Genomic DNA, 24,151 nt, shown 5'->3' on the forward strand with positions numbered 1-24,151 from the left:
GACCTGCCGCCGTATAATGACGGCGCTGGTCGGCAAGTGGTTACGCCTTCAAAATGGGCACTTTTTTGACGTTCGTGTCCCATTCACTTTAATGGGGTTCATTATTTGGGTCTGAACTTTTGCGGTGTTCGAAAGGTCTGGTGCAAACCGAACAGGGGTCTGTTCGGTCCATCCCTACTTGTGACCAGCATGTGCTTGGCAGAATTCTTCTTATGTGCACATTATTTGTAGTAGAGTGTTCAACTTTGTTTCCAGATGTTCCTGGCAGAAAAAAACCCTCACCTACCGATGACAACCCGTGCCTGCGGCCAGGAGTGAAGATCATGTGGACTGACTATGTGTGTTCACTCTGCCTGACTAATGCATGTCCAGACCAGGTGGAGGTCTGGGACCTGGTTGGTCTACTTTGGATGGAGGAGAAATGTCACAGACCCAACCTGGAAAGAAGCTTTTGGAGGGGACTACAGAATAGCCTCCTGCCTACGGACTATGGGCACCTGCATCTGTCTTTACTCCCAGGAGGCATCCTGCTGGACATTATGGCCCGGATTCACGTAGAATCGCGTATCTTTGTGCGGGCGTAATGTATCCTATTTACGTTACGCCTCCGCAACTTTTACAGGCAAGTGCCGTATTCTCAAACGAAAGTTGCGGCGGTGTGGCGTAAATAGGCCGGCGTAAGCCCGCCTAGATCAAATGTGATAGATGTGGGCGTGTGTTATATAAATTTTATGTGACCCCACGTAAATGACGCTTTTTAGGAACGGTGCATGCGCCGTCCGTGAAAGTATCCCAGTGCGCATGCGCCAAATTAACCCGCAAGAAGCCAATGCTTTTGACAGGAACGTAAATGACGCCCAGCCCTATTCGCGAACGACTTACGCAAATGACGTAAAATTTTTAAAATTCGACGCGGGACCGACGTCCATACTTAACATTGGTACGCCTCATATAGCAGGGGTGACTTTATGCCGGGAAAAGCCTAACGTATCTGTACTGCGTCGGCCACGCGTACGTTCGTGAATTTGCGTATCTAGCTGATTTACATATTTCTAGGCGTAAATCAGCGTACACGCCCCTAGCGGCCAGCGTAAATATGCAGTTAAGATCCGACGGCGTAAGAGACTTACGCCGGTCGGATCTAATACAAATCTATGCGTAACTGATTCTAAGAATCAGGCGCATAGATACGACGGCTCGGACTCAGAGTTACGACGGCGTATCTGGAGATACGCAGGCGTAACTCGTATGAGAACCCGGGCCTATGGATTTATTGATATGCCTGTTTTTCACTTCCATCTTTTAAGTGTTTTTAACCCTTCCTTGTCATTAAAATGTTTTATTACTGCACTAAGGCCCCATACACACTGAAAAATCCCAGCGAATGGGTTTCAGCGGATAGATCCTATGGTGTGTACAATCCAGCGGATCTTTTTCCGCGGATATTTATCCCCTGGGATGGATTCCAGCAGATAAATATTTGCTGACATGCTAAACAAATCTATCCGCTGGAATCCATCCCAACGGATGGATCCGCTGGTCTGTATAGACTCACCGGATCCATCCGTCCGAAGGGATCCCCCGCATGCGTCGTAATGATTCGACGCTTGCGTGGAATTCCTTATATGACAGCGTCACGCACGTCGCCGCGTCATAATCGCGGCGACGGCGCGACACGTCATCGCCAGAGGATTTCGGCGCGGATTTCAATGCGATGGTGAGTACACTCCATCGCATAGAAATCTGCCGAAATCCCCGAGAGGATTTATCCGCGGAAACGGTCCGCTGGACCGTATTCGCGGATAAATCCTCTCGTGTGTATGGGGCCTTAGAAGCGCCTTCTTCTCTGCTTTATCCTGTCGGTAGATCCCATGTACTCAGCAGAGTGTGATACTTGTGCCCATCATATCCCTTGCACGCTGCTCATTTATCATACACCTAGAAGAGTGCTTAGTTGTGATGAGAGAACAGATTTGCGTGGTTCCAAATTACAATTGTTTCCTTTCTTGGAATATATATTGCCCTGGAAACTATATAAAGTGAAGATCAATGTGTGTACAGCCCCTGGGTGTGATGTGCAGTGGTGGAGTGTAGAACATGACTTACCTTTAAATGCATTAGAAGGAGCTACTCCCAATAGCTTGCTGAGAGCTGTAAGAGATATGTTGCTTGTAATGTTGCTTTGTATTGAATTTACTTGTGGTTCTGGTTCTGCAGGGTACAGAAAAAGAGAATGAAGTGATTGTAATCATCACAAGAACATCACACCAGCTCTCTTTTTCATATAAATAGTCTAATGCCCTGTACACACGATCGGTTCGTCTGATAAAAACGGACCGATGAACCGTTTTCATCGGACGAACCGATCGTGTGTGGGCCCCATCGTTTTTTATCCATCGGTGAAAAAAATAGAACCTGTTTTAAATTTTTCTTATGGTTAAAAAACCGATAGAAAAAAGCGATCATCTGTGGAAAAATCCATCGGTCAAAAATCCATGCATGCTCAGAATCAACTCGATGCATGCTCGGAAGCATTGAACTTCATTTTTCTCAGCACGTCGTAGTGTTTTACGTCACCGCGTTGGACACGGTGGGATTTTTAACCGATGGTGTGTAGATAAGACTGATGAAAGTCAGCTTCATCGGATATCCGATGAAAAAATCCATCGGATTAGATTCCATCAAAAAAGCTGATCTTGTGTACAGGGCTTGAGTTTTAGAACAGCAGGGTCTTCCTGTTAAAGAGATTCCACCCAGCTGGGTGGGGGTGGCTACTCCCCCTGCAGCTGGCTGTGTGCTGGTGTCCTTTGGGTGAGACAGCCCTGGCAAGATCTCAGTTATGGCTATCTTACTTTTCTTCTGGAATAAAGACTGTTCAGAGAAGCTTAGCACAGTGTAGTGGGTCCACCTGTTCCTAAGTAGTGATTCCAGAGTATCCCATACCACACTACACCATCTACAAGTTTATTCGGCAATAAAAAAAAACATCTCCTAGACTGTTTAATGATCTGAAGTGTGTAGACTGTTGCTGCATACCTGGCTCCCTCTGCAGGGTTTTGGAAAAAAAACTGTTAAACTACAGCGGCTCCTTCATTGTTAACGCTACATGTGGGGGCTCATCCGGGATCTCTATTATGTGCATGTGGCCCAACAGTAGAGCCTTCTGTAGGGTTAATGTTCTCCAGATAGAGGGATATTTTACCTCAGGAAATCCTGTCAGTAAGTCCTGTGACAGACTCACCCAGGACTCTCTTATGTCTAAAATCATCCTATGTCCACTAGGGGCATAGGATGACTGAGGAATGATATTTTGGACTACCTGAAATGGGATTATTATGTAATTATTATCCACAATATATTCCAGGATATCTGTAAAAAACTATTTATTGTTTGTTGATTCTGAACTTAACGGGTTAATTGTAAGAGTGACTCATTCATACTGTTAGATGCTAATGCCATCACCTCCAGCCATCTGTCTGTTCTCTGTGCTAATTGAACCTGCTATTGTGTGAAGATGTCCTGTGTTTACACTTATGATACTGTGTATTGTATAGCAGGAGACGTGACGTCTACTCTAAAAGGTCATATCTCGGAGTCACCTCGTCTGGGTAAATGATTAGTTAATTAGCTCATGTTAATTAATGTTCTGGTTACCTCCTCTTTAAACTGTATATAAGGTTGCATTCTTGGTTCTATTAAACTCTCCATGTACAGCACACAAACAAGTCTTGTCTCGTTGTGTGCTTGAGAGTAGCTGGAATATCTGATATCTATATCCAGACTGATAGGAAGCGGTATATGACGGAAGCACTCAATCGCAGTGTGGGACGTTCGGTTACAAGTCCCATGTATGCAGCAGAGTGTGACACTTGTGCTCAACATATCCCTGGCAGGCTGCTCATTTCTCCTGGTGTGTACCTAGAAGAGTGATTAGCCGTGAGAACTGAACAGATTTGTGTGGTTTACCAATTACATTTGTTTCCTTTCCTGGAATATTTATTGCCCTGAAAACTATGGAAAGTTAAGATCAATGTGTGTACAGCCCCTGGGTGTAATGTGCAGTGGTGAAGTGTAGAACATGACTTACCTTTAAATGCATAGGAAGGAAGGAAGTGAGGAACTATTCCCATTTGCTTGCTGGGAGCTGTATGGGATATGTTGCTTGCAATGTTGCCTTGTATTGGATGAACTTGTGGCTTTGGTTCTGCAGGGTACAGAAAAGAGGCATGTAGTGATTATACCAAAGAACATTACACCAGCTCTCTCTTTTGAGCTGAGAACATTTTACATTTTAGAGCTGTTTCAGCTCAAGAATAGAGGGACATTTTCCCAAGGGGGCAATGCTAAAGGTGCCGAAGCCTCTCCCATTTCTAAAACCCTACTGAGCAATATGCTAAACTCTTCTCATATGGCTGGTTGCTGAAAGTGCTAGTTCCTGATGCAGAGCGAAGGGGGAGAACTGAGAAATTTCTGAACTCCTCTTCTCTGGAGAATAGGGCCGAAGGGAGAAGATGCTGGGAAAAAGGTTGAATTTGTGGTCTGGAGAGCGGTCTAGCAAACATGGGAGTTGGATGCCTTTAGACTGCTGGTAAGGAAAAAAGTGGCATCCAGGCACAGGAAAATGTGGTTCAGCTGAACTTGTAAGTGCTGATGAGGTCCAGTTGGAAAGTTCCATTCAACAAGGACCATTTGACTACTCGATTTATAGAGGGTCAATACATTCTGGCAAGAGGCTTTATGTGCTCATGGTGGATGGTGTGGAAAGATAACATAGAAGTTTGCTTTCTGGGCACATCAGAAGTGTTCACAATCTTTGGACTTTTTATTGGGGCATTTAGAACACTTATAGCTAGATTCACAAAGAGTTACGCCACAAAGAGTTACGCCGGCGTATCAGTAGATACGCCGTCGTAACTCTGAATCTACGCCGTCGTAAATTTAAGCGTATTCTGGAAACCAGATACGCTTAAATTAGGCTAAGATACGAGCGGCGTAAGCCTCCTACGCCGTCGTATCTTAGGGTGCATATTTACGCTGCCCGCTAGGTGTGCCCGTCGCAATTAGTTACGCCGTTTACGTAAAAGATACGCCGGCGTAAAGATAAAGCTGCTCCCTAGGTGGCGCAGCCCATGCAAGGTATGGACGTCGGAACAGACCTATCTTTTTACTTTGTTTGCGTAAGTCGTACGCGAATAGGGCTGTGTGTAAGTTACGTCACGTCGTAGGCAGTGTTCGACGTATCTTAGGCATTCTATCCGACGCATGCGCACTGGGATTCTTTCACGAACGGCGCATGCGCCGTTCGTTAAAAACCTCAAACACGTCGGGTCACCAGTCATTAACATAAAACACGTACCCCTGTTCCACATTTGAATTAGGCGCGCTTAGGCCGGCCCATTTACACTACGCCGCCGTAACTTAGGAGGCAAGTCCTCTGTGAATACAGCACTTGCCTCTCTGACTTACGGCGGCGTAGCGTAAAGACGATACGCTACGCCGGGTCATAATTAAGCCGCCCTACCTGAATCTGGCCCTTAATGTTATTTATTTGAGCTCTATACATTATTTTATATATACTGTTTTGAATTTGTTGGCAACAAACTGTGTTAGCTGCCACTCGTGAACTATGGGGTTCAAGTGCATGTGTGATTGTTTTCTTTTTTTTTTATAGAACATGACTTACATGAATACATGGGATGGAGCTACTCCCAATTGCTTGTTGAGAGGTGTACGAGAAATGTTGCTTGTAATGTTGCTATGTATTGGATAGACTTGTGGTTTTGGAGGATACAGAAAGGAGATATGTAGTTGAACAAAAGAACATCACACCAGTTCTGACTTCTTGCATCATCATGGACATCTTCCCGCTTCTCCTTAAAAGTGCCAATGCCATTCAAAAACACTTGATTTCTTCATGGAATGTTCACCATACGCCTGTTGCGATAGAGCTGAATTTCACTTGCCCTTTTGCAAATTTTCATGCAAAATTGAGATGTTAATCCACTGATCTAGATTCCTGTCACTCATTTTCTGCCGACAGCACAACACACGTATTATTTCTTTTACTACACCTTAAAGACTGAGTCTGCAACCCAGGTGAGTGCAAGTTAAAACATGTAAGCACATGCTCGAGTGTGAATGGCTGTGTGACTCACCACCATAGCGCTACACCCTGGGCATTCCAGGAATTCAATTGTCACAACTTTGCACATGTGATTAACATGTCCCTTGTATAAATTTCCTTATCCTCTCTATGTCTCTGGCAGAGTGCTTCATATGTCTGTTGTAGAGTTCCAACTTCTCATTATGCGGAACATAGCCCTGGCAGAGTGCTTATTGTTTTCAAAATGAACTTAGTAGAGTGGTCCATTCTCCCAGCATATCCTTGACAGAGTTTTGATATATAACTATACTGTGCTCACCAGGTTTTTTTTTTCAGAGAATAGGTGCAGGAACAGATCTTTAAGCAGCCAACATCAATAGTCCATCCAACAGCCAGCAGAAATAGACTTCTCCCTCAACCGTAGATTCCTCCCATCAACAATTGACCCCCCAGCAACATAATAGACCCCTACACAAAATCAGATCCTCCCCACGACAAAAGATCCCCCATCAGGTAGCACCAATAGAGCCTCCAGCACACCCCAACACTCCTTGCCATAAAATACATTCAGTTCTGAAGGTGCAGAAACTGTATTCCCCACATTCCCGCTGAAAAAAAAGCCCCGGTATTCACTATACTTAACATTTTCCTGTCAAACTGCTGAGTTTTTGCAGCATGTTACTGACAGAGGACTCCCTGTACTAAACATTCCTCTAGTAGATTGGTAATGTGCTGAACATTTCCCTGACAGGGTGTTCAGTGTGCTCAAAGAGTCCAAAAAACTGTGCTTAGTGTGCCTGGCAGAGAGTTCAGTGTTCTCAACTGGTCATTTGCAGACTTTTCACTGTGCCCGGTATTCCCCAGTAGAGAACTTTTTGCGCTTAACTTGTTCCTGGCAAATTGTTGTGACCAAAATGAGCTCAGTGTGGTTTGTAGGACTTTGCTAAATTACTTATTTTGCTTTGCATGTCCATTGCTCCAGAGTGCTCCACATAACCCCAACAGAGATCCTTAGATATTACATACAGTATGTCCCTAGAAGCATGCCCCATGTGTTTTATCAGAAACATGGCAGACTGCTCCTTGTGTTTTATCATTTCCACAGTAACTTTCATGCTGATGCATGCACTATATCCTTGGTACCATTTTAATTTTGTTCTTCACATCCCTGGCACAAGTGCATCTTGTGACCAGCATGTGCTTGGCAGAATTCTTCTTATGTACACATTAATTGTAGTGGTATTAAACTTTGTTCCAGATGTTCCTGGCAGAATAAGCCCTATGACTATCATGTCTAGGTCTTTCATACAGTATATTAAAAAGTCTCTGACATGTGTTTATAATATTCCTGATAGAGTGTTATGTAGGGTTAAAGTGTTTGTTAATCCCCAAAAAATAAAAAATAAAATAAAGAAAAGGTCCTGCTTCTTTAAAGCATTTTATACAACACAGTGCTTGCGCTGTGTAATTTGGACACCTGTAACTCCTAAAAAACCTGGCTGATCCTGTCAGTTTCTGCCCTTCCCTATGTAAACTGACCACGGTGTATTATGGCTGCTGAGCCCTGACACCGTGGTCAGTTTACGTGCCTCCATCATCTGCAGCCTGCTTTCTGTCTCCTCTCTGCTCCTGTGTCCTCCTCCCCCTCCCCACCCTGCGTGTCACCTAGTGACATTGCCGCCCCATCCCCCTCCTGCTGCAGCAATAACAAATGTATTTGTATACTATCTGTTCTGTCTCTAAATGCAGTGCCTTACCTTATTTCACGGCAGCTCTTGGCGATCACATGACAGGCAGTGTCTCCTCTTTCCTCCTCGCGTCCCGCTGATGTCAGTGGGGGAATCTCGGCCCCTCACACTGCATCTGTCAGACGGGCAGAGAGAAGACACTACCAGTCACATGATCGCCGGGAGCCGCCGTGAAATACTGTAAAGGAGGCATTTTTTAAATAAAACACATGGGGGGCACTGTATTAAGAGACGGAATGGATTATGTGAACTATTGAGAGTGGGTTAACAACCACTTTAATGTGTGTCAGGTAGAGGGCTATCCGAGCGTGGGATGTCCTATCAGTAGATCCCATGTACTCAGCAGAATGTGATACTTGTGCTCAACATGTCCCTGGCAGGCCGCTCATTTCTCTCAGTGTGTACCTATAAGAGTGCTTAGTTGTGATGAGTAAACAGATTTGTGAGTTTCAAAGTTACAATTGTTTCCTTTCCTGGAATATACAGTATCTTGACCTGAGCACTATAGAAAGTGAGGATCGATGTGTGCACAGTCACTGGGTGTAATGTGTAGTGACTTACTTTTGGAAAATGCATGGGAAGAAGCTACTCCAAATTGATTGCTGGGAGCCCTATGATATATGCTGCTTGTGTTGCCTTGTATCGGATTGACTTGTAGTTTTGGTTCTGCAGGGTACAAAAAAGAGGGATGTAATAATTAAACTATAGAAAATCACATCATCTCTCAGGCTGAGAACATCTTAACTTTAGAGCTGTTTTCAGATCTAGAATAGGGGGCATTTCCCCAAGGGGGACATTGGTAAAGGTGCCAAAGCCCCTCCTATTTCTCCGGCCCTACTGAGCAAAAAGCCAGACTCTTCCCATATGGCTTGTGGGTAGAAGTGCTTGTTCCTGACACTGCAGGAGGAGAGGATATAGGAACTGAATCTTCTATCCATATATCATGAATACAGTTGGTTAGGCAGATAATATTTAGAAAAATCTGCATTACAATTTTTTTTACAAGTGTTTTTATGAACACTGCAGGGAAATTTTAATAGTCTTTCTAAAAAACGTATTTTTTCAGAACGAACAAGTAATGCAATTGGTTGATATTGAGAACTGAAAAAAGTCTAATGTATCAACACAGTGGTACTGTGGATACTATATAGACATACAGTGCCACGTCCCATTTATATTGGAAAAAGTAGGAGAGCTTGGAAAATGACAAACCAAGTATAAAATCACACTGATAAAAGGAACCAATGAAGGGAATATAGCATTAAATATAACTGACTTAACACTACATGGAATCTGACAGCAAATAGATTTGCTATATAGTAACCGTGAATCCAAGAGTACGGTTATATTGCAGTAAAGTAGTATCTTGCTCTACATGTTACGCGACTTGCACTTCTTCAGGAGAATTTGAATAACTATTTAAATATAGAGAAAAAAAATACATAAACAACAAAAAAATGAATAACAAAACAGTTAGCAGTTATTACGGTCTTCCAATTCCCCCCCCCCCCCCCCCCCCCCCCAGGAGGTGGGCAGCCCAAAGAGCAACACCATAGACAGTAAAGGCAATCAAGCAACTATGGGGGCGTGCATAACATGATAATAAGAATAAAATGGTATAAAGTGTATAATTATATTTAAGTACTTAAAATAAAACAAATATTTGGTGTAACCCCAGTACTTACAATGAAACTATGAAATCACAGGCTCACAGCTGAAAGCAGTGTATGCAATTAGACAGGGTAGACAGGGTGGCTGCTGAGGGGTCAGGTATTACCATCAGAAAGTAGGGATCTATGATAAATTATGCTGAGTAGGTCAGATAATGGCAGAATAATCTTAGCTGGGTGTACCAGAACAAAAAGTATAACAGACTCACCCGTTATAAACACGATCACTGTCTAACGAATGGGAGGAGGTATAAGGCCAATGGTAGATACAGTAAGTGGCAAAAAAAGGGAAGAAATGAGCACTAGCACAGGTCCCCCTTCATAGTAGACATTGCCAAAGATTAAGAAGGGCCATTGACCGCAAACTCCCCCTCAGAGAGAAAAGCGCCGTTCAGTATACTATCGGGTAATCTGCGTGCCATCTGCTTCTCCTACCTACCTACCTGCTAACGGAGAACATCGCAGGCACTGCAACCTCAGTGGTCTTTTAACCCGGTCCGGCTGTACGAGAGGCCTTCCTCCGCTCGTCAGGCTCTGCTTGAAGGTATGTGACAGTAGCCACCTGCACACCTGTGTCATTAAGATCTGTGAATGAATTATCTACAAGTCCCATATTCCCGACAGACTTGTAGTTCTTAATAGAATAGGGGTGTGGTAATTAGCAATTAGCAGGGCTGGCCCAAGACATTGTGCTGCCTGGGTCCAAGAATGAAATGTTGCCCCCCCTTCAAAAAAAAAATCACGCCGTCCAAAAAGCCCCCTCATCCATTATTTTTATATCATGATCATATTGAAAGGCTAGGGTAGTATAGGGGCAGGCTAGGGTAGTATGTAGACAGGCTAGGGTAGTACATGGACAAGCTAGGGCAGTATGGGGGCAGGCTAGGGTACTATATAGACAGGCTAGAGTAGTATATGGACAGGCTAGGGTAGTATGTAGACAGGCTAGGATAGTATATAGACAGGTTAGGGTTGTATATAGACAGGCTAGGGTAGTGTATAGACAGGCTAGGGTAGTATATGGACTGGCTAGGGTAGTAAATAGACAGGTTAGGGTACTATAGGGGTAGTCTAGGGTAGTATATGGGCAGGCTAGGATAGAATATGGACAGGCTAAGGTAGTATATGGACAGGGGTATCGGGGGCAGTGCTGGGAAGGGATGGGATCAGTGGCAGTGCTGGGGAGGGATAGGATTAGTGGCAGTGCTGGGGAGCGAAAGGATCGGTGGTAGTGCTGGAAGGGATAGGATTAGTGGCAGTGCTGGTGGGGGGGTGGGATTAGTGGCAGTGCTGGGGAGGGATGGGATCAGTGGCAGTGCTGGTGGGAGATAGAATCAGTGGCAGTGCTGGGGAGAGTTGGGATCAGTGGCAGTGCTGAAGAGAGATGGGATCAGTGGCAGTGCTGAAGAGAGATGGGATCAGTGGCAGTGCTGAAGAGGGATAGGATCAGTGGCATTGCTGGGGAGGGATAGGATCAGTGACAGTGCTGGTGCTGGGGGGATAGGATCAGTGGCAGTGCTGGAGGGATAGGATTAGTGGCAGTGCTGGGAAGGGATAGGATCAGTGGCAGTGCTGGAGAGGGATTGGATCAGTGACAGTGCTGGTGGGGGGATGGGATCAGTGGCAGTGCTGGTGGGGGGATGGGACCAATGGCAGTGCTGGGAGAGATAGGATCAGTGGCACTGCTGGTGGGGGAATGGGATCAGTGGCAGTGCTGGGGAGGGATAGGATCAGTGGCAGTGCTGGGGAGGGATAGAATCAGTGGCAGTGCTGGGGATGAATAGAATCAGTGGCAGTGCTAGGGAGGGATAGAATCAGTGGCAGTGCTGGGGAGGGATAGGATCAGTGGCAGTGCTGGAGAGGGATAGGATCAGTGGCAATGCTGGTGGGGGAATGAGATCAGTGGGAGTGCTGGGGAGGGATGGGATCAGTGGCAGTGCTGGTGGGGGGAATGGGATCAGTGGCAGTGCTGGGGAGGGATAGGATCAGTGGCAGTGCTGGTGGGTGGATAGGATCAGTGGTAGTGCTGGGGAGAGATAGGATCAGTGTCAGTGCTGGTGGGGGGATGAGATTACTGGAAGTGCTGGGGGCCGTGGGCTCCAGGCAGCTGCTTTGTGCCCCACATGCAGCCTAGAGGCTCTGCTTACTCAGCTGCCATTACCTGGGATGCACCATCTGCCCACCTGGACGGAGGGAGGCATGGAGCTTCTCACGGCTGGAAGTCCCCTTTCCTTCTTAAGCTGTCCCAACCCCCGCACAGCTGGCCAATGAGGAGGGGGCACCTCTGGCACCCCCGACTGATGTGTGCTGATGTGCACTCTATAGACAAGATAGACGCTGGCCCTGCACACAAAACTGGTGGAAAAAAAATCTTGGGCGTCAATTTGCCGCCCCTCTCAAAGTACCACCTACAGTAGGTCCAATGAACCCAGCTGGACCCATGATAGGGCCGGCCCTGGTAATTAGCACACTCATAATTTATTAAAACATCCTCCAGCACCAGCTGAAAGCCTGTACAGAGGAATGGGCAGAGAGCTGGCATAACCCCATTACTTGTATCTTCTCTGTTTTACCAAGCTATAAAGTACTGTGTGTCAGTTTAAAAAAAATGATAATGCCAAATACCTTCTTTCACAGCGCTGCTCTGCTGTCACGAGACCTCCCTGTGCTGGCCGGCTGATGTCACGTGACCACAGAGCGGCCTGACAAGATGTTCAGCGTGTTTAGCAAGTATGGGTAATTAGTGCAGCGCTAGACGTGTCAGAACACAATGCTTATAGTGACAGGAGATCCATAATAATAGATACAAAAAATGTGACTTAATAAATAATAATAAAAGTCCATGTGCAAAGACCAGACACCACAAACAATGTGATGCTGGAAAAAAAGTGTACACAAAACACTATGGCCCAGATTCAAGTAGAATCGCGCAATATTTGCGTGGGCAAAGAGCAAATTTTTTTCTCTGCGCCCACGCAAATATTGCGCTTTGCCCGCGATTCACGGAGCAGTTGCTCCGTAAATTGCGCGGGCAATATGCTAAGCAGCCGGGCGCAAGGCTGCCTAATGTAAATGATCCCGCCGGGGGCGGGAATCATTTAAATTAGGCGCGCTCCAGCGCCGAGCGAACAGCGCATGCTCCGTCGGGAAACTTTCCCGACGTGCATTGCGGCAAATGACGTCGCAAGGACGTCATTTGCTTGTAAGTGAACGTGAATGGCGTCCAGCGCCATTCACGGTTCACTTACGTAAACGACGTGAAATTTAAACGTCGCGAGCGGGAGGCGCAGCTATACTTTAGCATTGGCTGCGCCTGCTTTTAGCAGGAGCAACCTTATGCTAAAGGCGCCGTACGGAAACTCCGTACCTTGCGTACGCAGGGCCCGCGCAACTCTTGTGAATCGGTGGTAGTATGCAATTTGCATACTACACGCCGATCACAAAGGCCGCGCCCCCTAGCGGCCAACGCAAGAATGCAGCCTGGGATGTGAAGGCATAAGGAGGCTTATGTTTGTCACATCCTAGGCTGCATTCGGTGTAACGAGGTTCCTGAATCAGGAGCACTCGTTACACCGGAGCAAGTAAGCACTTGCGCCGCGCAAGTATGGTTGCGCGGGCGCAAGTGCTTCTTGAATCTGGGCCTATATGTGAAATAGTCCGTGTACAGAAATGTGCATATCTTTTCAATCGCTGACGTAAATTGATAAATATCTAGTTGTCTGCAGGGATCACCAAGGTAACGAGTATGAATAATGAGGTACTCTTACCATGGAGTGTGGACTCAGCTGTTTTGCAACAGTAAGTCTGATACGCTTGAAGGCCTCTGTGGACCTGGATCACTGCAACAGGGTAAACTAGATATTCATCAGTTTACGTCAGCGATTGGAAATATATACACATTTCTGTACACGGACTATTTCACATATATAGCCAGATTCAGGTAGGGTTACGCCAGCGTATCAGTAGATACGCCGGCGTAACTCTGAATCTAAGCCGTCATAAGTTTAAGTGTATGCGCCGTCGTATCTTAGGGTGCAATATTTACACTGGCCGCTAGTTGGCGCTTCCATTGAGTTCGGTGTAGAATATGCAAATGACTAGATACGCCGATTTACGAACGTACGTGCGCCCGTCGCAGTAAAGATACACCGTTTACGTAAGGCGTTTTCCGGCGTAAAGTTATTCCAACAAATAGCTGGCCTAGTCAATGTCAAGTATGGCCGTCGTTCCTGCGTCGAAATTTGAAAATTTTACGTTGTTTGCGTAAGTCGTCCGTGAATGGGGCTGGACATAATTTACGTTCACGTCGAAACCAATACGTTCTTGCGGCGTACTTTGGAGCAATGCACACTGGGATATGTCCACGGACGGCGCATGCGCCGTTCGTAAAAAACGTCAATCACGTCGGGTCACCAAACATTAACATAAAACACGCCCCCCATCCTCATATGAATTAGGTGCGCTTATGCCGGCCCCATTTATGCTAACCCCGCCGTAAGTTAGGAGGCAAGTGCTTTGTGAATACAGTACTTGCCTCTCTGACTTAAGGCGGCGTAGTGTAAATACGATACGCTACACCGCCTTAAAGATGCGCGCCCCTACCTGAATCTAGCTAATAGTGTTTAGTGTACACTTTTTTCCAGCATCACATTGTTTGTGGTGTCTGGTCTTTGCACATGGACCTTTTTTATTTTTTATTAAAGGAACACTAAAGGCAATTTTTTTTTTAAAATAACAAACATGTCATACTTACCTCCACTGTGCAGCTCGTTTTGCACAGAGTGTCCCCAAATCTGGTCTTCTGGGGTCCCTCGGCGGCTGTCTTGGCTCCTCCTCGCAAAATCTTTCCACCTTCATGCGAGCTCGCATGGTGGAAAGCTTTTGCGAGCGCGCTCCCGTGATACAGCGGTGGGTATAGCCGCCGACTGTATCACTCGGCCCCGTCCCCCGGCGCGCTGCGTCATCCGCTGTGATTGACAGCAGCGCCAGCCAATGGCTGCGCTGCTATCAATCCGTCCAGCCTAGCCAATCAACGGCCAGGCTGGGAACCGAAGAGGATCACGTGGACGCGCGCGGGACTTTAGAGGGGTCAGGTAAGTAAAACGGGGGGGGGGAGGGGGGCGGTACCGTGGGACGTTTTTGTACCTTAATGCATAGGATGCATTAAGGTGAAAAAACATTTACCTTTACAACCCCTTTAGGTCACATTTTTTGTATCTATTATTATGGATCTCATGTCACTACAGTATAAGCATTGTGTTCTGACACGTCTAGCGCTGCACTAATTACCCATATTCCCATTTACTTTGTTTGTTTGAGTGCTGGCTGCTTTCTTGTTTTTTTGCTTTAGCACCGTTTTTTCCCCCCTTTCCACCGTGTTTAGCAAGTCCCTAAAAGAGTGCTTAGTGTGGTCAGCAAGTCCCTGGAAGAGAGATCAGTGTTCTCAACCTGTCCTTTGCAGACTTTTCAGTGTGCCCGGTATTTCCATGTAGAGAACTCTTTGGGCTAGATTCAGGTACCTGCGCGCATAGTTACGGCGGCGCAGCGTATTGTACAGGAGCAAGTGCAGTATTCACAAAGCACTTGCTTCGTAAGTTGCGGCGGCATAGCGTAAATGGGGCCGGCGTAAGCCCGCGTAATTCAAATGTGGAAGGGGGCCGTGTTTTATGCTAATGTGTGATGACCTGACGTGATTGACGTGTTTTACGAACGGCGCATGCGCCGTCCGTGTACATATCCCAGTGTGCATTGCTCCAAAGTAAGCCGCAAGGACGTATTGGTTTCGACGTGAACATAAATTACGTCCAGCCCCATTCACGGACGACTTACGCAAACGATGTAAAAATTTCAAATTTTGACGCGGGAACGACTGCCACACTTAACATTGACTAGGCCAGCTATTTGTTCGACTAACTTTACGCCGGAAAAAGCGTACGTAAACGACGTAAAAAAAATGCGCCGGGCGCACGTACGTTTGTGAATCGGCGTATCTAGTCATTTGCATATTCTACGCCGAACTCAACGGAAGCGCCACCTAGCGGCCAGCCTAAATATTGCACCCTAAGATACGACGGCGTAGGAGACTTACGCCGCTCGTATTTTAGCCTAATTTAAGCGTATCTGGTTTCCAGAATACGCTTAAATTTGGGACAGCGTAGATTCAGAGTTACGTCAGGCGTATCTACTGATACGCCGGCGTAAAGCTATCTGAATCTGGCTATTTGTGCTCAACATGTTTCTGGCAAAATGTTGTTGTGATGAACATGAGCTCAATGTGGTTAGTCGTACTTTGCTAAATTACTTATTTTGCTTTGCATATCTAATGCTCAGTGTGCTCCACGTAAACACCAACATAAAACCTGATATACTACATGTGTCCCTAGAAGCATGCCCCATGTGTTTTATCGGGAACATGGCAGACTGCTCCTTGTGTTTTATAATTTCCATGGTAACTCTCTGTCACGATCGCTATCGTGCCAAACAGACAGCGAGGCGTGGTCACGCCCCAAGTGGCTCTGGGTGGGATTGAACCCAGGACTTCTTCTTCACTGCTCCAGATCTTTGCCACTGAGCCACTTCTCAAGTTCATATTCTGCTTGCTGTCCATCAAAGCCTGGTTCTGAACTATGTGCTGATTGCCTGTCTTTGAATCTCCCTGCAATCTGCACCTGTTTATCCTGGTCCAGCTGAGGCAGGTTTCCTAATCAACCAGGGTATAAAGCCCTGCCTCACTATGAGGCAGGTGTCAGTTCATTGTACTCTGCTTGTCCTGTCTGTGCCAACGGTTCCTGTGTTCCTGTGATTGACTTCATTTACAAGACTGACCCCGGCTTCTGACCCTTTGGCTTACGTACCCTGGATTTGCTGTACTCCTGCCATCACCTGGAATTGCTGACAGGACGTCTGGACCTCCACTACCTGGACCCTGGAGACCCCTCTCTGCACTAACAGCTCCTTTCAGCCCCAACCATCAGCATACCAGGAACTGCTCTAAAGGCTCAGGCTATCTCCTAATTCAGCCATCTCCAGCTACAGGCATCTCCATCTGGAGCCATCTCTACCTACAGGCCGGACTTCATTCCACAGCCAGTCACAACCTGGGAACTCAACCCAGCCTGGAATGGTCATCAGAACCGCAAGTATCTTACACATAATACCATATACAGTCATACTGTGATCCGCCTGTTTTGCTTACCTATAGGACTTGGCTTGCTGAACATTACATTGCTTGTCAGAACTTTCCTGGTTACTTATCTGAGTACTGCAAGTTATTGCTATCGGTTTTTCATTACTTATATCATTGCCATAGACTCATGCATTAATCCGGCCTGCTTACAAGTCACAGCCTAGCTAATTACCTAAACAGCCATTTAAGAACTTTATTCCTAAGTATTTACATCTGCTTATACATAGCTTATGAATTAATAAGCATTCATGATTAAGTTGATTCTCTAAAAAGAGGTTGTGATGAACTAAACCCTAAACTCTTTGACCATACAAGAGAGTGAAGTAGTGGTTTAACCCTGAGAAACCTCCGCAGCTGAGATCCAATTAAATCATAACTAAACTCATACGCAGGAGCGTTACATATGAGCATACAAACCTGCAAAATGGACTCCGCTCAAGGTAAGCCCTTACACTCTCATGCTGATGTATGCATTATTTCCTTGGTACAATTTTTGGAACAGAGATCCTCATATACTACATATGTACCTAGAAGTGTCCCCTGTGTGAATTTGAGCTCCGGATGTCCTCTAGGTAGATCAGCAGAGTGTGATACTTGTGCTCAGCATGTCCCTGGCAGGCTGCTCATTTTTCTTGGTGTCTACCTAGAAGAGTGCTTAATTGTGATGAGAGAACAGATTTGTGTGGTTCCAAATTACAATTGTTTCCTTTCCTGGAATATATATTGCCCTGAAACTATGGAAAGTGAGGATCAATGTGTGTACAGCCCCTGGGTGTGATGTGCAGTGGTGGAGTGTAAAACTTGACTTACCTTTGGATGCATTGGAAGAAACTACTACCCAATTTTTTGTGGGAGCTGTATAGGATATATTGCTTGTGAAGATGTCTTGCATCTGATTGAGTCGTGGTTTAGATTCTGTAGGGAACAAAAAGGGATGTAGTGATCAGACTAAAGAGCATCACACCAGCTCCCACTTCTTGCATCACCATGGACATCTTCCCGCTGCTCCTTAAACCACATATGCCATTCAAAAACACTTGATTTAATCATGTAATCTTCACCATTAACCAGTTGTTATTTCTAGTACTCTATAAGGACTAGAAGAAACCGGAAGTGATAGTTGTGACAGAACCCACTGTCACTGTGTGTTTTGGAAGGGACTGTGGGCGGGCCTCCTACCGACAGACTATGGCCCAGAAGAGACTGGAGACCCGGGGACAAGCTGGCATTGAGATAATGTAATGTAATGCTACATCTCTTCTCCCCCCCCCCCCTTGTTGCTGTGTCTAATTGTGTTGGTTCATGACACATAGACAATGGTCTGGACTGGAGACGTCTCTTCGAAGGGGATGTGTATTGAGAGGCTGCCTGCTTACCACAATCTCATTATGTTTATCTGTAGCCTGTTTCAATGTACAAATGTTCAGTTCCCATTGGTTGTTCCTTGTCCCCTACCCCCTCCCCTCTATGACAAAGCTAAGGGGGGTGTCCCTAACTGTGTGTAAAACTGTATGTCTTGGATTTAATAAACAGTTTATGCTCTGCATGTTTAACCCTCAACACCTGAGTGGATTGTCTCGTGATTGAGGGGTTAAGGGTTAGTTATGGCGAATCTCCAGGCTGCGGGTGCGTATGGAGGACAGGAGACACAGGTCTGGCGGATGTGCCCACCTGGGGTATTCGAGATCCGTCACAATAGTAATTTCAACTGCACGATTGATGAGAGTAGTGGGAGGCATTGGGTGTAGTGGGAGGTACTCAGAGTATAAAAGACAGCCAATCACAGACTCCATAAGCTTCTGATGACGCCCAGTGGAAGGGGAGAAACGCGTCAAGCTAAGGAGAATCTGTGAAAGCTGTTTGTATGTCAAGGCGGCAATTTTGCAGGGTTTTAAGGATTTTGATGTAAGTGTAATAATCTATGAACCTTTTAAATAAATTTCACAGTATTACACTATATACTTCTTCTTTTCTCATTGCTTGAACTTTGTTACAACGGATATACATTGATTGTTTAAACTTGGAAGACCCAGACCATCTGTACGGGTCGATATTACTCTGGTGGAGGCTAGGAGGCGAGCCTCCTTGATGACCAGCAACACCAACTCCTTCTGTGGATGGGAGACACCATACTGTTACAGTCGCATTTAAACATCTTTCCGGTGAGTGGGGACCCAAGAGGGGAGCACGATTGACCACCTGAGAATATTTTTAAATTTATCACCAGCCCAGTATACCACATTTGATGGACTTTATTGATTGTATTGTTGCACAATATTAGCAATGAGTACTTTATATTTATATATTCTATGTTATATATGGTGACACAGATTTATGTATGTTAGTAATTTTATAGGAGCAGCGCTGAGTTTAAATCATTTATTCTATAAGAACTTAGGGGCGGATTCACGTACAAATCTGTTACGCTGCGGCGGCGTAACATATCCCATTTACGTTACACCGCCGCAAGTTTACAGCGTAAGTGCCTGATTCACAAAGCACTTACCTGTAAACTTGCGGCGGTGTAACGTAAATCCGCTCGGCGCAAGCCTGCCTAATTCAAATGGGGCGGGCACCATTTAAATTAGGCGCGTTCCCGCGCCGAACGTACTGTGCATGCTCCGTCCGTAAAATTACCCGACGTGCATTGCGCTAAATGACGTCGCAAGGACGTCATTGGTTTCGACGTTAACGTAAATGGCGTCCAGCACCATTCACGGACGACTTGCGCAAACGACGTGAATTTTCTACGGAAACAACGTAAATTTAGAGCGACGGGTAAAGCGTACGTTCGTGAATCGCCGTAACTAGTCATTTGCATATTCTACGCCGACCGCAATGGAATCGCCACCTAGCGGCCGGCCTAGAATTGCATCCTAAGATCCGACGGTGTAAGTCAATTACACCTGTAGGATCTTAGGGCTATCTATGCGTAACTGATTCTATGAATCAGCCGCATAGTTACGACAATCGTATCTCAGAGATACGACGGTGTATCAGGAGATACGCTGTCGTATCTCTTTTGTGAATCTGGCCCTAAGTTAGCTGGTTTGCAAACAAGTTACATTTTAAATTTTTGTAATAACGATTTTAATTTTTGCTAAACTACTGCCTCATGTTGTGCTGGAAAAGTCTGCCATGCTTTGAAGGAGTTTTTTAACTCGTTCAATCCTTATGGACAATTTTCAAAAGATTCCCTGTGCCTTTCAGATCATACTTTGGAGTGTTTGTTTTAAAAAAATTGGTAATTTTGTGGGTGTTTTCACTGTCCTGGTGCAGCAGGGCCTCCAAAAATGGGATAGGTAGTCAGGAAATTAGATGTATAATTTATGGGTTTGGGGGGTATTTGTACTGCCCTTGCATTTTAGAGCCTCAAGACTAATTAATATACACTGATTTGGGTTATTTTTATCAAAGAAATGCGGCAGATTACATTTTGACCTACATGTATGAAGAATGAGTACTTATTTGCAAACTTTAATAACAGAATCGTTGATTTCAAAAATGTTCTGAAAAAAAACCCAGTGCTGATTAAATACCAACAAAATACGGTAAATCTCTGTCTCAAAACATGATAAAAATAAGTTTGGGTACAGTTTTGCATGACTGAGTAATTGTCATTTAAAGTGTGACAGTACTGAAAGATAAAAATTGGTCTGTGTAGGAAAGGGGTGCAAAAAAGTACTAAAAAGAAAATCATAAAAATAGTCCCAGGCCAATCACAATGAATGCTGCAGGCTTGTACTCCACTAGCTACAAAAAAATGCAATTCACTGCAAAGTATCAGTATCAAACATACAGTACAGGATATATATCACTGGTACTATATAAGGCCAGGGCCGCCATCAGGAATTATGGGGCCCCTTACACAGCTTCAGGCATGGGCCCCCTGGAGCAGAAAACCGGGGGAGGGGGGGTGCTGGGGCTCTGGGCCATATATATATATATATATATATATATATATATATATATATATATATTAGGGCTGTGCGTTAAACGCGATATTAACGGCGTTAACGCAAACCCATGTTAACGCCGTCAATATTTTTGTCGCGCGATTAACGCAGGAGCCCTCGGGGTGGACTTGCAGAGTGTGCAGCGGCGTGGCGCGGCTTACCTTTTCGCTGGATTCACAGACAAGTTACTCACCTTGTCCCTGGATCCAGCGATGCCACCCCGCTGTGTGATCGAGCGGGTCCTCCTTGCTTGGCGGTTCCTCCTTGCTTGGCGGGTCCTCCTCGCTTGGCGGGTCCTCCTCGCTCGGCGGGTCCTCGCTCGATTCACAGTGCCTGTGTGACGCCGAGCTCCGTTCCCTGCGACGTTACGACGCACGGGAGCGGAGAACGGCGCCAAATTTAAAAAAGTAAACAAACACAATGCATACAGTATACTGTAATCTTATAGATTACAGTACTGTATGTAAAAAATACATACCCCCCTTGTCCCTAGTGGTCTGCCCAGTGCCCTACATGTTCTTTTATAAAATAAAAACTATTCTTTCTGCCTGAAAAACTGTAGATTGTCCAAAAGTGTCCCTTTATGTCAAAAATGGTTTTAGATCAGCTAGAAAACAGCGATAATAAATTATAATCACTTGCAGAATTGTGCGATATTTGTGGGGAAATTCGTCATAAATTAGAGCGATTAATCGTGAGTTAACTATGACATTAATGCGATTAATCGCGATTAAAAATTTTAATCGTTTGACAGCACTAATATATATATATATATATATATATATATATATATTATATTTTATAAAAAAAAATTACAAAAAAAGGGGGTTGCCATCCGGGACCTTTAATAATTAAAAAAAAAAAAAGAAACCTCTGGGCCCTTTAATAAAAAATAAATAAAAACAAATATATAAAAAAATAAAATAAACATTTATAAAAAAAAAGGGGGAGTTTCCATCCAGGGCCCTGGGGACCTCTGGGCCCTTTAATAAAAAAAATATATATATATACACAGTAGGCCCTTTAATAATAATAATAATAATAATAATAATAATAATAATAATAATTAATAAAAAAAATATATATATATATATATATATACACAGTAGGCCCTTTAATAATAATAATAATAATATAGAATTTTTTTTTTTATATAAAAAAAAAGGGGGGGTTGCCATCCGTGGCCCTGGGGACCTCCAGATCTCTAAAAAAAAATTGGCACTTCAATAAAAAATTTAATAAAAATATATTAAATTGTATTTATTTTTTTATATAAAAAAAAGGGGGGGCTGCCATCTGGGGCCCTGTGGGCCTCCGGGCCCCTGGGAACCTCCGGGCCCCTAAGGTTGCTTTTTTTTAAAGGGGGTTGCCATCCGGGCCCCTGGTAACCTCTGGGCCCCTTACAGGTGTACTGCCTGTACCCCCCTGATGGCGGCCCTGTATAAGGCACAGTATATAGTACGGTATATAGCACTCATAGTACTGTAATCACAAGTAGTAGCTCACTACACTTCACTATCCAACTCTCTCTGCACTCCCAACACACTGAAAAAAGGCTACTGGGAGAGAACCTTTTATAATGCATGAGTAGCAACTCAAGTCAAAGCCATTAATGGTCAAAGTTTTACACCTGACCAGAGGTCCTAGAAGAGTACTTAGCCGTGATGAATGAACACATTTGTAAATTTCAAAGTTACAATTGTTTCCTTTTCTAGAAAATATATTGCCCTGAAAATGATAGAAAGTGAAGATCAATGTGTGCACAGAGCCTGGGTGTAATGAGTAGTGGTGGGGTTTAGAACATGACTTACTTTTGAAAGATGCATTGGCGTAAAGTATTCCAAATGGGTTGGTGGAAGCTGTAGGAAATAGGTTGGTTTTAAAGTTGCCTTGTTTCAGGTCGACTTGTGGTTCCGGCTCTACAGGGTACAAAAAAGAGGCATGCAGTGATGGAACTAAATAACATCACACTAACTCTCGCTATCAAAATCCTACATGTTAAAGCTGTATCCAGATCAAGGGTAGAGGGGGGGCTTTTATTCCAAGGGGGAATTTGTCAAAGGTGACAAAAGCCCCTCTTATTTCTCCAACCCGACTGAGTGATAAGTCAGAGTCTTCTAACATGGTTGGTGACTGGAAGTGCTTGTCCCTGGCACTGTGGGTGGGAGGAAATAAGAAATATCCATAACTCAGGATTACATTTGGATAGCCAGATCTCTTAATAGTATTTGATTTTAAACAATAACTCTCAGCATGACCATTTCAAGTGCCTTTTGTGAGTACCATGTCCCTGGCATAGTGCTTCCTATCCTCTCTGTCTCTGACAGAGTGCTCCTTGTGCTTAATATGTCTGTTGTACAGTTCCAACTTCTCAGCATTCTCAAAATAGCCCTAGCAGAGTGCATCTTGTGCTCATCATACACCTGGTAGAATGATTTCATTGACGGAGTGCTACGTTTTGATATATAACTACCGTATACTGTTCTTACAATACCTAGCATGTGTCTGGTTGGGTACCTTTGTACTCATCATAACCTTGCCTAACTGCTCAGTGTTTGCAGTGTGTTGCTGATAGAGGACTTGGTGTGCTCAATTTTTTTGGAAACCTGACCAATTTACTCAACATTTCCACAGTATAGTGATCCTTGTGTTCAGCATGTTTCTGACAGGGTAATCACTGTAGGCAGGTGGGGGCTGCAGTATACTGTATGCTCCAACCTGAAGGTGGCACGGCACTGTTTCTACTGGCTGGTAGGAGCCCATTGATGACTATTTACTTCTTACTATGGGCTACAGGAAGCCATCGTGGGGAGAACAGCAATCCTTTTGGATACTAAAATCTTGTGAGGTTTGCGAAGACCATCTTGACTATATATATATATATATATATATATTCCCTGTGTCACTTGGGCGCACCTACAGTGCGTGGGTAAAAGAACTGAAAGAAATTTTTATATATATATTGTAAGGGGTTAGCTCGGTAGCGGGGTGTGTGACCCCCTGGATGGGTTCACCACACACTGAATTTATACAGACAGGCAGTTGAAGACGGTTGAAAACAAAGATTTTGGTTTATTCTTCCATCTTGCTGGAAACAAGTGCAAGCATCCAAACAGCATAAAAAAAATCAAACATAAAATAAACCCTGGCCACTTGGGGCGTCTACCTTTACCACACAGGAACCTATCTAGGGAGTCTGGCACAGCCTAGTGCTGGGCAGACACTGCTGGTCATACAGCAGAAAAACAATAGTCTTGATTTTTATCACACAGAAAAATCAATCACCTCCTCACCTCCTCAGAAGACTTTCAGTACACTGCTCTCCTTACTCACAAAGCCTCAGGATGCAGCAAATCAGTGGTAATCCTCTGGATTACTTATAGAGGCTTTAATTACCTCATTCTGAACAGCTGAAGTTTTCCAACGCCCTTAAACCTTTTCTGGCTACTTCTGCAGCCGACGCCTAATAACAATTGGTGTATTGTCTA

The 24,151-nt window shown here is 44.8% G+C and overlaps 1 protein-coding gene across 5 annotated transcripts in view; it reads right to left on the reverse strand.

Annotated features, from left to right (window-relative positions):
* Positions 1-24,151, reverse strand: part of LOC120943019 (immunoglobulin A1 protease autotransporter-like) — a 112,519-nt gene that overhangs the window by 44,921 nt on the left and 43,447 nt on the right. For all 5 annotated transcript variants that reach the window (XM_040356070.1, XM_040356067.1, XM_040356066.1 and 2 more), the window contains 5 exons: positions 22,475-22,582; positions 17,518-17,622; positions 8,413-8,517; positions 4,088-4,204; positions 2,107-2,211 (listed from right to left, as the gene is read on the reverse strand). In XM_040356070.1, the coding sequence (XP_040212004.1) occupies positions 2,107-2,211; positions 4,088-4,204; positions 8,413-8,517; positions 17,518-17,622; positions 22,475-22,582 (540 nt within the window). The remainder of the gene's footprint in view (positions 1-2,106; positions 2,212-4,087; positions 4,205-8,412; positions 8,518-17,517; positions 17,623-22,474; positions 22,583-24,151) is intronic.

Source organism: Rana temporaria, chromosome 6 (genome assembly GCF_905171775.1).
Source record: "Rana temporaria chromosome 6, aRanTem1.1, whole genome shotgun sequence".
NCBI classification, from domain to species: Eukaryota; Metazoa; Chordata; class Amphibia; order Anura; family Ranidae; genus Rana; species Rana temporaria.